We start from the raw sequence: 16515 nt of genomic DNA, 5'->3' as shown, positions 1-16515 counted from the left end.
TGGAGGCATTCAACACTGCTGCACCAGGCCTTAAGCAACCTGATTTAAGCAGGGTATCGGACCAGATGTCCCTTCCAAACCTTGCTATCCTATGAATCGGCCACTTTGCCAATACATTTAGCTCATAACCACCAGATTCAAGATCATGGAAAAGCAGACCACATTAACAACTAAATACTGACCAGGTCAGTTAAAGAGAGCTGATGAAACTGTAGGAAGCTACTAGCAGAGTCTGGAGGCGGGATGCAAGTTATAACCAGGGTGGTAGGGGAAAAAAACAGCAGTGAAACTATTCCCAAGCAATACTTTTCCTTTATAAAGAGAGCCAAATAAATTCTTTTTGCTGAAAAAAAAACAGAAAGGAAATAAAAGAGAAACAGCCTGCTGTTCCAAACATCTCCTTTTGGCTTTGAGATAGCCAACATCAGGGATAGCAAGTGGATGGATTTAGCATCCAGAAAAGCTGCTAAAAAGGAACCTTGAGCAACCAGAGCGGGCTCTGGGGCCAATAATCCAAAGGATACTTCAAATTTGTGAGGAACCTGAAACAAGAAAGTGTCCTATGGATTTTTCTTTTGCCTGCTACTAAGAGAGAAGCTGTGTTATTTTAGAAATCAGCGCAGAGGCTGTGACATCTATCACACACCCAGGAAGATGGAAACTGTAAGTTCAAGGGTGCCCTCCTGGCTGGAGTCCCTAAGTGCAGATGTTTAAGGGATTAATACCGCTCCATGTGGCAGCAGATCTCCTGCAGAATTACCAAGAAAAAGAGGCAACAAACTTCCCTCCCTAGAGCTGGCTTCCTCCTGCAAACCTCCACGCCGCTCCTTTTGAACTGTGCAGGAGTTTTGACACTGAAGCATTTAAGTGCCATTGGGTGAGCATCCTGCAAACATTTGATTAGAGCAGTGCAGGGCTCATTAGATTGACCTCTTTTAACACGCTTTCCGACACAGGAGAGAAGAGAAAATAATTACAAGTAAACTCTGTGTTGCTGTTTCAAACATTATGACCCAGCATCGTTTTGACAGTCTCTAACAATGGCATAAATGAACTGAGTAATATGACCGAGCATCTAGAAAAGACTTATTCCAGAAAACAAGGATGGTAAATCACATGACGCCCCATGAGATGGGGTATTTTGCCAAATTACTGCTTCAGGGGAAGTGAGAACACTTTCAGTAACTGGGATGTTGCTTCATCAGTTTCAGGCATTCAGGGTTATCACTGCCAAGAACCACCCCTTCTTCCCTACCTCGCTATTTTAATTTTTAATTGGCGATATCTAACAAAGGCTGGTGGTTACCCCTATTTGCTGCTAGAGGAGCCTATTTTTTCTCTTTAAAGGGCTTAAAAAACACTCATGGGGAAATGGGAAGGCTTCAGTGCCTTTTTTAACCAGCAGCAGACAATCCTGTAGAGTCAAATGCACACATCAAGAGCCAAATAAGAGTAAAACATCATCAGGACAACCCTGCAGTCTGTGTTGAGTTTAAACTATTCCTGATCTCCCACCCTAATGTACAATACTCAGCTTTGTACCACATGAGATGCAAGACCAAAACACCAGCGAACTCAATAAAGAGAATTTTTTTTGGCATGGCAATATGACACAGAGCCTTTTGCATTGTGCCTCTAGGACTGGTGATCAAAACAGCTGGATGGGCCCCTGAGAAGATGTGGCTTTTTCATGTACTGGCGACTGGGTTGCATAGATGACCTGAGTTCATTCATCTCTGTCAAGATACTAGCATGTGTGCTGCCTCACAAAAACTGCTTGGTCCACCTCTGACAGCCAAATACCCAACATTGGCCTTGGAGACTTGTGTGTTAGAAGCAAACAGTGACCACCTACAACAAGCCAAAGGCAGATCAACCTGCTTATGTTAACTGCAAAGATTTAAAGACGTGATTTTGTCCTCCTTACCATGCACACAGCTTTGTCATATAATTCATTATACAATTCAGTGCTGTTTAAGTATACTCATAACCATGATCACTTAGGCCAGATCAACACTGCAGTACTATTTTATAGCATATAACAGTTCTTATATATTAACACAGCCAAAACCCGTGACTTCTTCCACTGGGAAGGATTTCTTTTATTGAGACCTTCCTATAAATGTCATATTCTGTTTCTTCATGACTGTTTAAGCCTTGTTTTCCAGCTGCTGCCTTCTACGAAATGAGGCTAATAACAGTACCAGTAACAGCTGGATGATTAATTCCTTAACAACTGTAAAATGCTCTGGTATGAACAGAAGAGGATTTCATCGTGTATTTCTCCTTGGTGTTTCTCAGTTGAATAAGTTCTTCCTTGAAAGCAGCTGACTTCTGCTGCCTGAAAATTTTGTGTCCTTTCTCTCCCCTTCCCCCACCACTTGCATTCATTTAATAATAAAGTAGGGACTACTATGAAATTTCTTAATTTTAACCCTGAATAACAGAATTTTGGGTACAGGGAGCCCTCCAGCACACATTTTATAGGTCTTTCCAATGGTAGGTTCAGCAGGATCGGACAAAGACCATCACTGCAACAAGGGACCCAGCCCTATTGTGAGCTGCCAGGGGCATTTCGACTCCCCAGATGCAGCTGAATGCAGAGAGCCCTTTGGTTACCAACTTGTCTGTGCCCATAGGTGCCCATGGTTACCAATCATTGCCCGCAGAGTGGCCTCATCCAGTTTCAAAAAGCCTTAGAGACGGGGCTTCAACTTGGCTGTTCAGGCCACCATGAGGATATTTAGAGGTTGACTGGCCATGCAGACAGGTTTCCAAGCATCTAGAGGTCAGATTTGATTTCTTTATATTTAAATATAATCCAAAGAAAATGAGGTACCATTTTCATGAAATCACTATTTGGTAAAAATAACAAATGGAAAAGAAAGACCCAAAACAAGAAACGCAGAAATTAATATATACCGCATTACGCCATCCAATCCTGACTCACATCCATGGCTCAAAGATTATACCCGTAGATGCCACATTAAAACCAATTAGCTGTCATCTGTTCGAAGTCCTGTGCTTACGCTGCTCCAGTTCAGCCATCCCCTTTTAGCAGCTGCTGCTTTTCCAGCTGATGAACGTGCGATTAGAGCTGAGCGAGAGGCGGCATGGGGCACATTCAAACACCCCCCTGTGGGGATCACCCCATCAGAATAGCTGCATCGGGGCTGGGAGCCGCGGAAAGAAAATAACCCCCTCTGTCCCTTGTGCGCATCTCTGGTATAATTTATATTGCTCTGGCAAAAACCATCCCTGCTGAAGCACTGGACACACACACAATGGATGAGCAGAGCCTGGCGACTGAGGGACAAGCTGCGGCCGGTGATGAGAGTCCAAGAGATGGAGCCAAAATTGCTCCACGGTGGGAGTTTTGCTCAGAGATCTTCCTGGTGGGTTTTGGTGGCAAGCAGCTGGGTGTTTTTCGGCGTGGCATGTGCCAACTGCAGGTCTGCTCATTTTAGGGGTCATCTGGGGGCTGGGATCCTCCGCAGCAAACCTGCAGGCAGCAACGAGTGGGAAGGGTCCACTCAAGGTTCAGGTTTGCACGGGGGCTCGCCTCCTCCCCGCCGGCCCTGTGAGGGGCTGCTCTTGGGACGGGGAGCTCTGCTCCAGACCCCGCAGCAGCTCTCCCAGGACGGCCAGGGCTTCCTGCAGGCCCTGTCCGGTGTGGGCGCTGCACCCCTGAAGCACCCAGCGGCGCCCCGCCAGCCTCCCCCGCTGCAGCCTCTCCCCCAGCTCAGCGGGATCCAGCGCTCCCGGCACCTCCTGCTTGTTGGCCAGGAGGAGGACGGGGACGCCAGCCATGCTGGGGTGGCTCAGCGCTTCCTCCAGCGCCGCTGCTGCTTCAGGCAGCCGGGCCGTGTCTGTGCTGTCGAGCACGAAGACAAGGGTGTTGGTGTCCTCCAGGTAGTCAGGCCAGCTTGCCCGCAGACTGCCTTGTCCACCGACGTCCCAGAGGGTGAAGGATACGCGACAGGGAGTTTGCAGAGATTCCACATTGAAGCCCACCGTTGGGCAGGTCTCCACAGCCCGGCCGTTCTTCAGTTTGTACAGAAGGGTGGATTTGCCAGCGAAGTCGAGCCCCAGCATGACAACTCGAGCATCTCTGTTGCGCCGGCCTTTGGAGATCAGCTTCCCCATCAAGATGTCGCATCCGTGGCAAAAAAATTGCAGCCAAAAAAAAAGAAAGAAAGCGTATTTCCTCTATAATGTCAGTTAATAACAGTGCTCAGTTCTGCCTCTCCAAGAGAGCACCTTAGGTTTGCTGAATAAAGACACAGGCCACTTGCTTTTGCTTCTCTTTGTAGCTAAAATGAGGTGAGAGCTATTATTTATGAGGTGTGGAACACAGCCAGGGAGCGCCGGTGGAAACAACAATTTCTATATCCCAGCTCTGCTGCTGCTAACTTCCATTTTCATTTGCGACCTGAAGTGATCGGTGCAAAAGAGAGCCAACGTTTTGCAGGAAGAGGTGGGGAGATGGTGGAGCAAGTTTCCTCCTCGTCATACAGAAATAAATGAGCTTTTGTTCATTGGCTTCTCTAGAGGAAATCCACCCCTGGCAGGACAGGACAAGGAGGAACCCGGCTTTCAGACCAGAGTTACTCCGGGAATTTGCTGAATCACAGCTCATGGGTGTGGGTTTAAACATGAGCAACAAGACAACTGATAGTTTTTCTGCCAGTCTTACAGTAGAAAGTACAAAACCAATCTCCGTAGCATCAGCTTTCACCACCTGTTGTGCAGATGGTAACAACAGCAATTTTAAAAAATGCACAAAAGCATGATTTTTTAGTATCTCATTGAAATACGACCAGTCAAAAAGCTTTCCCTGGGGTGAAAATCTATAAAATTCTTTATATCAAGGTATTTACTACATTTTAACTTTTGCAAGTGAAGCAAAGTCAGTCCTCTGTGGCTGAGGGGGTAAAAAAATCCCTTAAAAGAAGGGAAAAAATGTTTAACAAGATAGCAACACTTGAACTTTACACGCCAGAGGCAAGAATGTGCTGCTGAAACAGCTCCCAGAGTCGCTCATGCAAGAGCAGCTGATGACAGCCAGGCAGAGGCCCAGCAAAGCTGGTATTTACCTTCTTTATCGGTTGGGGTTTGCTCCTAAAAGGCTGCCCAGAGGCATGCAGAACTGAAAGCATCTGTAAATCTCACATCGCGTCGTTAACGCAGAGCTGCTCTCCAGCCACTTTTATTTGAGGATGAAGAAGGAAATGTGATTCATCTGCACTTCCCTGGGACTGCGGGGGACTTCCACATATCTGTGGGAGATGCAGTTTCCCCAGCGATGATCTCCACAAGACGCCTCTATGTCGCAAGCCACCATTGCTGGGGATGAAGTTCATCACGTGAAAGGGACTGTCTGGTCAGTGACCAGGTCACTGGTGGCCAACCAGAGACATATTTCTCACCCTGGGGGCAAGATGTGTCAGTTTTCCATCTTTAGAGAAAGGAAGATGAATGAGAAACAAAACAAAACAAGGAGTCCAGCCCAGATAGGCTGCACGGGATTGCAAGGGGTCCTACAGACCATATTTTGCGAGATTTTTCTGTGATACATCTCTCCCATAGTTAACCCACAGAGCTGGTTGGCACCAAGAGCCTCCACAAGCTTTGTGCAGCTTGTGGGTATGTAAGATGTGTTGCTATGGTCAGGCTTTATTCAAAAGCTAATGCTTATTTACAGCAGTTGTTGCAGAGTTAATCTAACAGTATAAATGTACCACCACGCATGTGATAAATCATGCAGTATATGGTCATGTGTGATCTTTTCTGAAACCAGTCTATAAATGGAAAAAGGGCAGGAAGCTCTCTAGATGGGAATAAATAGAGAACTATGATGTGCAGCGGATCCCGATCCTTCAGGGAACTGTTTGCACACTCTGCAGTGCATGCTGCTGCCTGAGGGTTACCCATTTGTCTCAGTTCTTCTTTTTTAAAAATAAGTTAAATTGTTGTCTGGCTCCTTAATCTGCTTGTTCTCCATTTTGGGAAAACCTTCCTCCCCATATTGCATCATGCTGTAAGATCAATGTAGTTGGTATTTTTTGATGTACCAGTGGGTCGAATGAATTTTCTCTTGATCTTTCCATGTTTCTCCTGCCTTTGCTACTGCTCGTCTTCTCCAAGGCTTGATAGGAGGCTGTGGCACACATCTGTTTCACCTGACCAGACATTCACAGCACTGAAATTTCTTTTTAGTAAACTAAAATATAGACACAGGAAGCAAGGGTGGAGATTCTACCATCCGATGAGTAATTGAGTATTTGAAATATGATGTGATGGAGTCTTTATTGCATCACTCTCTAACATGCTACAGAAGTAGGCTGCTTCTGTAAAAAAAAAAAAAATAAGAAAAGAAAAAGAAGAAATAAAGCCAGAATAAAGAATGCAACTAGGGTACAGTTTTATTGAAGATTGCTTTCAGGTTTTCTATTTATTTGCCTATGAATTACTCTATTCTGTGCCATGGGCAAATAGAGGCAACTCTATATTCTTTTTTTTTTTAACGTTCTCATACCCTATGTATTGAACCGCAGCCTATTTTCTTTCTTCCTGCCAATTATTCCAAATATGGGGTGCAAACTGTGCCTACAGAGTCTGTTCCACCCACAGCTATGTTATAAAAGCATAGTATTTCCAATAAATAATACATGGGAGCAATTGCAATTCTGTTTAAGAAAGAATGAAAGAAAAGAAAGTAAAAGCAGACGAGATGACCTCTGAGTGAGTCTATTGCCGGAGCAGAAAGGCCGCATGCAAAATAATTCAGAAATTGTGTTCACAGACGAGGACAGCCCCTACCCCAGCTACATCTTACATGGGCAGAACAAATGTTCTTGCCTTGTGTTTCATGTCTCCGAATTCACAGGAGCAAAGCCAGTTGTTGCTAATTCCATTTATAATTTCATAGAATTTCAGTCAGTTTATTTGTTTGCTGTTTGTTAGGCATGCATTCCTCTGTTTCCTTGATATTCATCACAAGGAGCAATAATCAGGACTAGCACTATAGGAGAGAATCCCCCCTCCTCCCCATGCCCTAAATTTTCTAGTAACTGGAATTTTGTCCCAATTACTATATTCACTGTCAAAGCATTTTGCCCTCACTCCATGGGGCGCAGACAGAAGGAAGAAAAAGACTTTAAACTGCAAGAGGGTAGATTTAGACTGGACATAAGGAAGACATTTTTTACGTTGAGGGTGGTGAGACACTGGCACAGGTTGCCCAGAGTTGTGGATGCCCCATCATTGGAAGTGTTCAAGGTCAGGTTGGACGGGGCTCTGAGCAACCTGATCTAGTTGAAGATGTCCCTGCCCATGGCAGGGGGGTTGGACTAGATGACCTTTAAAGGTCCCTTCCAACCCAAACCATTCTATAATTCTATGATCCTCTGACCTGCAGTAGAACATGAGATCCAAGCTTTGGAGAAGAAGCCGATAGTTGATGGTTCCCTAGGGAGATCACGTCATCACAGGGTTAGACCACGACGCTCCTAGCATGGCTGTCAAGAAAGTCTTCATGGATGTAATGCCATACACCAAAACAGTGTGAGCTCTGAAGCAGGTAGGTCTAATTCTAACCAATTCACTGGAAATCAGTGTTAATCATGTAGTAAAAGGTGTGGCTGAGTCCATCAGAAACGCTTCCTGAGAAGGCAGTGCCCCTTATTACACATTACCAAACTACCAGAAGTATCCCGAAAAGCAAGGCAGAAACTTCCAAGGAAACTGCATGTCGATCTTTCCCTTTTGTCAGTGCAAAACACTTCCCATTAATGGCCTCACAGGCATTGCGCAGCCACTGCTGCTCTGTCTCTTCTGTTAGACATGCAGTGACCTTTGCATCAAAGAGGTAATTAGAGGCATGTGAAAGCTGTCCCCCTTGCCACTGAAACCAAAAGATTATTTTTGCTAAAACTATAAATACTTTTTCATCATAAATAGTTTTTCATCCAAAACTGAATTTCTTTGTAGATAATACAAGTATATGGGTCATTTCCAAATGACCTCACAAATCTCACCCAAATAATATTCACAATACCCATGTGAGTGTCAGGGCGCTGAGGGCACTGAGGGGCCCCACTGTCCCTAACCAGCCTCCCTGGGGCTGTCCCTGCAGTGTCCCCAGGCAGTGTCCCCAGCAGTGATGTTGTGGAGCTCAGGAGACAGGTGCTTTCCCCCCCCAGCACACCCCTCTGACAGGCATGACCTGGAGGGCATGTCCCTGCCCAGTGGTGGAAGGAGCTGGGGCGGGGGGTTTGGTCCAGCCCATGTCACCTCTTTGGAAGGCAGCTCCGGGGGACACAACCCTCAGCAGAGCCAGGAATAACAGGAGTAGATCTGGTCCTTACTGTGAGTGTTCGTCCTAATGGCATCTGCTTGGAGCAACAAGTAGATCCCAGCCCGGTGAAGGCACAGTGTACCTCCCCATCCAGACTTGCTTGTGTCTCTGAGGAAAGCCACCAAAGCTGCCATTCACCCAGCCCTGCCAGTGTTTCCTGCAAGATCTCCTCGCTATATCATACGTGGAAGGACCATCGATGGAGGGGATGTTCAGATTAGCAACTGTCGAGAAAGCCTGCTGGGAGCTGAAGGAGGCCCTGGACACAAGTGGATGTGTTGACCTGGAGAGCCCACCTGCCTACCTGCTGGCAGTCATCTTGAAGGGGACTCCTTCCGAGTTTGGGCTGTGAGAGCTCCTTGCAGAGCTGCAGGGGACCACTGGCTTGACCTAGCCAGGACCCCAAGCTAAAGCCACAACAAAGCCAAATGCGACGGTTCAGGCTTAGGGAAGTTTGGCCTTTTTCTTTTCTGTATCCTGGTCCATTCCTCTTATTCTGCCCCTGACTTCTGGTGTGCCCATGGGAAACTCGCCTCTCGCTCTTCCCCAGTGCTCTCCTGCTAACAAACTAATGCTGGTTTGCTTGGCACGTGGCCGGGAAGCTGCCTGTCCCATCAGGGTCGATGGGTAGCTGTGAGAGCCAGCAGCTGAAGGCAAGCTGCTTCTTCCTGAGACAGAGTCCCAGAGGCTTGAAAGCTGGCTTAGCATACTCTGAAAGCTACACAATACAACCAACCACAGGCTTTGACATGCCTTAGAAAAGCCTGCCTGCCGTGACATCTCTTGACAACATATGATTGCTCAAAGTTGTTGACTGACTCCCAAAAGTTCAGCGTGACAAGATTCACAGAACAAAACGCACAGCAGATGTTAAGCACCTGCCCTTCAGGTGGTCATCAAGCACTCTGAGAGAGGTGTTGGTACCTCTGGGGCATTCCTTGTGGGGTTGGAAACAGGGCATTGCTCTGTCAGCCCAGCTCATCCCATGGTCTCTGTTTTGCCCCTGCTTCTTGGGACAAACATTTGATGAAGGAAAATGCTTTTTGGTAGCATAACTGGCAGTGGATATGCTATCAGCTTTGCCCTTGCCTTATCACAGTTAACTCTGCCCAGAAATGTGACTCTAGCTGGAGAGCACAAAAAGTCACCTGCTACGCCCTCACTGATGCCTTGTCACAGTTTTCAAAGGAGAAAGTTTGGTCCTTGTCTCTTCTTAGTCCCCACCTGTCCAGCCTGCTGCAACCCCTGTGTCAAAGGACAGCAGTCACTAGGACACAAACATGCCCACAGGTGTGAGGTCGTGCTCCCTGCTCAACACAGTGGGATACCATGAAAGGGGATGAATGTTTGTTTGCTTTCCATTTCTGAGCACCCTGCTGTCAGTGAGACGGACAAACTGCAGAAGAAAAAATACAGCTTGTGGTACCTACCAGTTGCCCAAAGGTGTTTGACCAGGAGCACTGAACTGGCCATGGCTAAGCTCTGAGAAGAGCTCACTTCAGAGCTCTGCCTTGCAGAACAACCGTGCAAGTTTCCCCCCATGTCACAGGCTTGGATTTGAAAACTACAGGATGGGAAATCTCAGAGACCTGCCCTGCATGTGGCTATGGCCTCCAGCGGCCTCCTGCTTGTGATGAGTTCAGTGGCGTGACAGTTCAGCTCCTTCTGTGGTTGGGCTCAGCGTTCACAGCAGGTTGAATGGACACAATGAGCTGGTCCTCGTACCTGGAAATGTCAAGAGTGCCCAGGACAGGTCCAAATGGAGTCTCCATTTGAACTTCCATGAGCGATGTTCTCCTCATCATGACAGACCAGCACTGCCTGAAACAGTGTCAACCATGACATGGTGTTGATTTGTTTGTCCTCAGCGCTCCTGAAAAGACATGGTATATGCTCCAGGGTATCTGGGAAAGGTTTGATGCTTTTTTTGGTGTTGTTTAGTGAACACTTCCCTGTTGTTCAATTTCTGTATGTCTCATACAGCCAGAAGAAAAAGCTGTTGAGAAGACATCAGGGCCCTGAGGGCCTCAGCCCATCCCCTTTCTTAGGGAGGTGCCTGATGCCCAGGGCTGGGGCTGTCCCTGCATGCCTCCCAGCCTGCCTGCTCCCTGGCTGGGGGCAGTGGGATGGGTCCTGGCTGCCAGGCCCTGCCCTGACACCCCCTTGGGAGCCCTCATTGCACCCTGACAATGAGGTAGATGTGGAGAAATACGGCACAGAGCAAAGACTTTTCCCTCATGTTCTCATCCCTTAGCTGGCAGGTGTTGCAACAACTGATGAGGAAAGGAAAAGTACTTACCTTGCTTTGATTTTTATTTGAACCACTACATCTTTTGTATACGACTGCAGAATATTTTTCATAAATAGTTACCCCAATCTCTGAATTTATAATTTCCAAAGCTGTTTAGAATTTTACCAGGATGCAGGTCCTCTCTGTAGACTCATTTATTCAAGTGCTACCCAAATTGTTTTAGTTTTTCCCACATAAATTGGCAATGTTCTGTACTCTTCTGTCTATACCTCTGGAACTCTCATTCCAGGTCCTTCTTCTTATGTCTTAAATTCACAGATCTCTTCCTCCTTGACTCCTGACATCTCAGCTTTGTCTCCTCAGGGCAATTCAAAACTGAGCTTCTTTGGCTTCCTTACCTATCCTAACACCATCACTCCCTTTTCTGAGACTATTCATTAGCTCTTCCTCTTACGGTTGGTCTCTATCTCAGTTTAGGTCATACATTCATCTATGCTACATACTGCATACATGCTGTTTTCACCTTAAAAACAAGTTAAAATACAGCTCTGACTAGCTTGAAATACCTTAATCTCAATTCTTCCATTATTCTTAATGTTTCTAGCTGAAAAGAAAAAAAAGAGCAAAAAATGGGCACACTTACAAAAACATCAATGTTATGTATGCCAAAAAAAGGCTTTTACTCCATCTTCTCAAGTATCCTAGTATTTGCTCCTCCATCTGTTGAATGTAAAAGCTATGAAGCAAGGACTGTTTTTTTTACTATTCCTTCAGTTGCTATCAAGAAGAAGCCCTACAGACGTGATCTAATGATGCTTAACCATACTGCCTACCTGCACTATATATAATATAGGTAATATCTCACCTGTTACTTCTATGGGAAGTAAAAATTACAGCTTGGAGGTACGCTGATAAAGCTCATCTCTCCAGATTAGTCTGGAGGAAATTCTGCTTTGCGATATACAAATACAGTTCCCCTTAAGGGGCCTTCCCTCGTTCCAGTTCCACAGGAAGAAATGTGATTAAAATGACAATGTAAGCATGGACCGGAAAATGCACTTCGTACAACTTGCCAAGTTCCAGAGCAACAGTGGAGTCTCACTCTCAGCGCTCCTCAGATTCAGGGGTTTTGGATGCGACATTTTGTTCGATCTTTTGTTTTTAGTTTTTGTCTTAGCTTACGTGTTTAGGACATTTTATAACAATAAAGGAAATGTATTGAAAAGATACTGGAAATTATCAACGAGAATGAAAGCTACAAACTGATCTTTACTGCCTTTCTGTCTGGTAAAATGGATGAAAGCAAAGAAAACCAGTGAAAATTCAGAAACTGCATTTTATATGGCTGGCCATGGAGTGTCACTGTTATCCCACACATTTCTCAACGGAGAGACTCGAGAGGACTCAAACAGCTCCTGCCAAACCACAGATGTCAGAGCTCCTGCTTTGATTAGGGGAAGGCTTCCCTCTGTAGAGCCCTCAGGCCTTTGGCACCCTTTTGCGGCAGGATCACCTTGAAACAGGTTTTCTGTACCTCTTCTTTCACATCCATAGAAAGCTGATGGTGAGGATTGTGGAACAGAGTTGGAATAAGATGCCAGCTCCATGCAGGTGACATTTAGGTCCAGACTGTTTTCATATCAGATTTAGCTGGCATCGTATCCTAGGACTCTGCAGTTTGAATGAAAACAGTTAACCGACTGACGAAAAAAATAATGCTGAATGAGGAAGAGAGAAACACTTTGAAGAATTTTCTTCTTTTAATATCCTTTAACAGGTCACTGACAGTTGCCATCATGACTCTTCACTGTGGTCACTTATAGAGCTGCAGATACAGAACAGACTTTTTAATCTACAACTAACAAGATTATAAATTCTCCTAAACTTGGATTTATCTGTGACTACGCACACATTTGTGATCTCCAGTTTCAACAATGTATACTTAGGAATTAAACTGCTGATTCAGGTTGCAGTAGGGTTAGGGGTGTAATTCCACGCCATGCTATTGTCCATTTTGAATCTCAAATGTTCCCAGTTTGGTCACTTGAGAAAAGCACTTCATAGTCACCCGCTACTGTTATCAAAAGAGAAGTAAGCTGAGACTATCAGTGTAAGAGAGAGGGATCAGCATCTGAGCTAACCCACCAAAGTCAGCAATGAGTTACACACGTTATCTGTATACTGTCTTAAGCAATAATTCCTTGTATTCTACAAAACTTGTCTCTGAATATCATTGCTTTGCCTGGTTGACCTATTTAATGCTTTCATAACATTTCCAGTCTGTCATAACTTTTCCAAGAAGGATATAAGGTTTCGTATCCCTTTTCCTTCTAGAAAAAAATGATGGGGGAAGGTTGCTTTTTGTTGCTGTTGGCTTTTACAAAAAGCCAAACTGAAAGAAAAAGAACCAAAACTAGTTATCTGCAAGATTATGAAATTACTTCTGCTCCATACAGAGGACTTCTTTAGCTGTTTCAGCCGACTGTAAAGCTCAGACACAGTATAAAATGCCTGCAACTGCTGTTTAAGGACTTATTGCACACAGTAAAAACTAATTAGTGATAACTAACAACAAGAAACTTAAACCCACGTGAATAAAAAAACCTGACTGGGGGCTTGTGTTCCAGTAGTTGTTAAAACAACTGGGTTTCTGTATGTTGTAACTAAGCAGCAGGTCTGTTCTACAGTACTAAATAGGATCAAAGTTCTGTTTTTCACAGCTCCACCTTTGCACCATTTCCTAGCAATGTCAGGAAAGGCGGTTGTTCTTGACAGACGATTCCTTTGCGGAGCCACAAACACGAGCTGAAAATAAGTGTTGTGTATGTTCCATTTCTGGCTCTTTTAGGGCTTCCCATGGAGGCTCTGATGACAGTTTTCCACATATCTTCTTATTTATGCTTTTTCTTTTTGTTGCTCCAGAATTTGCACAACCTATTCAGCAGTGCCTTCCTGATGCCAGCTAAAGTCACTCAACAGCGCAGTAAGCAGGAACTTGGCAGGGAAAATCTCTTTTTACCCTGGACCTACTGCTGTGCCTTCCTTGCCTCATATTCCAGGGCAGAATTTCTTCAGCATCACTGATTCCCTCTCAGAGCAACCCATCCACACTTGATTCCTTGGGTACTGAATTGATTTTTCTTCTTTTTTCCCTTTCTTTTTTATTTACAATTTCTTCTTTAAACAGCTTTCTCCTAAATTGACCACCCCCAAAGACAGGTTGATACTTCCAGTGGACTCTACCCTACTGCTTTGTTTCAGATCGATCAGCTCCCCACTCACTGCAAACACCAGCTGCCTTCTGACCCTGTGCAGAGTCAGGAAAGTAAGTAAATTTTAAGAAAAGCGGAAGCCATTTCCTGGTAACAACTCTGTGTAACAAAAGAGCTCTCTTGGGAGCGCTGGCCTCCAATCTTCCCTTTCCCGGATCCTCCCGCAAAGCTCTGTCTCCTACTTGATCTGCAGGTATAGACAGAGAGAGCTGTAAAGAAAGATTACGTCAATGGTAAGTTTTAACCGGTACTTAAAAACCGGCTAAAAACCTCTGAAGGGAGAGAAGTCTTTATGTGACTGTGTCAGAAGACCCTTAACACGATCTCTAGCAACCACCTGGTATCAGACATTACAGGCGCTAGCCTGAAGTATAACCAGCACGGATCTTGCCACAGCCCTGCGAAATTCTGCTTGATTGTGACCAGGGCAGGAAGCCTGGGCTGGCTGCAACCCTGCCTCATTTTCATAGAATCATAGAATCATTAAGGTTGGAAAAGACCTCTAAGATCATCGAGTCCAACCGTCGACCCAATGCCACCATGCCCACTAAACCATGTCCCTAAGCGCCTCATCTACACGTCTTTTAAATACTTCCAGGGATGGGGACTCAACCACTTCCCTGGGCAGCCTGGTCCAATGTTTAACCACTCTTTCAGTAAAGAAATTTTTCCTCATGTCCAATCTAAACCTCTCCTGGTGCAACTTGAGGCCATTTCCTCTCATCCTATCGCTTGTTACTTGGGAGAAGAGACCAACACCCACCTCGCTACAACCTCCTCTCAGGTAGTTGTAGAGAGCAATAAGGTCTCCCCTCAGCCTCCTCTTCTCCAGGCTAAACAACCCCAGTTCCCTCAGCCCCTCCTCATAAGACTTGTTCTCCAGACCCCTCACCAGCTTCATTGCCTTTCTCTGGACACGCCCCAGCATCTCAATGTCCTTCTTGTAGTGAGGGGCCCAAAACTGAACACAGTATTCGAGGTGCGGCCTCACCAGGGCCGAGTACAGGGGCACGATCACTTCCCTACTCCTGCTGGCCACACTAGTTCTGATACAGGCCAGGATGCCATTGGCCTTCTTGGCCACCTGGGCACACTGCCGGCTCATGTTCAGCCAGCTGTCGACCAGCACCCCCAGGTCCTTTTCTGCTGGGCAGCTTTCCAGCCCCTCTTCCCCAAGCCTGTAGTGCTGCATGGGGTTGTTGTGGCCAAAGTGCAGGACCCGGCACTTGGCCTTGTTGAACCTCATACAGTTGGCCTCGGCCCATCGATCCAGCCTGTCCAGGTCCCTCTGCAGAGCCTTCCTACCCTCGAGCAGATCAACACTCCCGCCCAACTTGGTGTCATCTGCAAACTTACTGAGGGTGCACTCGATCCCCTCATCCAGGTCATTGATAAAGATACTGAACAAGACCGGCCCCAGTACTGAGCCCTGGGGAACACCGCTCGTGACCGGCCGCCAACTGGATTGAACTCCATTCACCACAACTCTCTGGGCCCGGCCGTCCAGCCAGTTTTTGACCCAGTGCAGAGTACACCTGTCTAAGCCGTGAGCCGCCAGCTTCCCTAGGAGAATGCTGTGGGAGACAGTGTCAAAGGCCTTGCTGAAGTCCAGGTAGACCACATCCACAGCCTTTCCCTCATCCACTAGGCGGGTCACCTGGTCATAGAAGGAGATCAGGTTGGTCAAGTAGGACCTGCCTCTCATGAACCTGTGCTGGCTGGGCCGGATCCCCTGCTTGTCCCGCTCATGCCTTGTGAGCACCCTCAAGACAAACCGCTCCATAATCTTCCCCGGCACCAAGGTCAGACTGACAGGCCTGTAGTTCCCCGGATCCTCCTTCTGGCCCTTCTTGTAGATGGGCGTCACATTGGCAAGCCTACTGGCAAGCCGTTTTCCCCTCGGCTTCACTCCAGTGAGGACGTGGAAGCAGAAAGGTGCCTTCCGGCATTGCTGCCGCGGGGAGCGGCAGCCGTGCCTGCCAGCCTGCCCCTGCCGCGACACCACCGAGCGAAACCGGTCCCCGGAGATGCTCGCCGGGCCCGGTCCGCCACGGAGCCCCGCCCCGAGACCTCACACGAACCCGCCGAGCGACGGAAGAAGCCGCCGGGCCCGTCTGAGCGCCCTCAGGGCGATGCCTGCAGGGACGCCAGCCAGGACGGGGGGGCTGTGCCGGAACAGGAGCCGCAGCTGAGGGGTCAGGAGGGGCCTGCGAGCTCTCGGGACAGGCCCAGGCACCACCCGCTCCCCTCTCACGGCGGGGACCGGGGCCGCCCCGGCGGCGGCGGCGGCGGCGGCGGCGGCGGCGGCGGCGGCTCCCCGCTTGAGGAGAGGTGGCTCGCGGCGCCGGGCGGGCGAAGGGGGGATCACGTGGCCACGCTTACAGCGTCCAATAGGCGGTGAGGAAAGGGGGGGAGAGCCACCCGCCCTCGTGCACGTGACGGCGCGCGCGAACGGTCAAGCGCGAGAGGCCCCCCCTCCCCGAGGCTTGGTGTCACGTGACGCGCTTCTCTGCTGCCCCCCCCCGCCCCCTCCCCCTCTCCTCCCCAGCCCGCCGCTGTCACGTGCGCGGTGCCGGCGCGCGCCACGCACCCCTTCGGCCCCTTGACGTGCGGCGCGCGCCGGCGGGGCAGGC

At 47.6% G+C, this 16515-nt stretch overlaps 1 protein-coding gene across 1 annotated transcript; it reads right to left on the bottom strand.

Moving 5' to 3' along the window:
* Nucleotides 1-2009: 2009 nt before the first annotated feature.
* Nucleotides 2010-11330, bottom strand: ARL11 (ARF like GTPase 11). The gene is made up of 2 exons (XM_076347289.1): nt 11312-11330; nt 2010-4157 (listed from the first exon to the last, which is right to left on the bottom strand). The coding sequence occupies exons 1-2, from the start codon at nt 11328-11330 to the stop codon at nt 3541-3543; spliced, it is 636 nt and encodes a 211-aa protein (XP_076203404.1). The 3' UTR covers nt 2010-3540.
* Between the last annotated feature and the right edge of the window lie 5185 nt (nt 11331-16515).

Source organism: Aptenodytes patagonicus, chromosome 1 (genome assembly GCF_965638725.1).
Source record: "Aptenodytes patagonicus chromosome 1, bAptPat1.pri.cur, whole genome shotgun sequence".
Classification (NCBI taxonomy): domain Eukaryota; kingdom Metazoa; phylum Chordata; class Aves; order Sphenisciformes; family Spheniscidae; genus Aptenodytes; species Aptenodytes patagonicus.
Note: the sequence above shows the minus strand (reverse complement) of the source record. Positions and strands in the feature narration are given on the sequence as shown.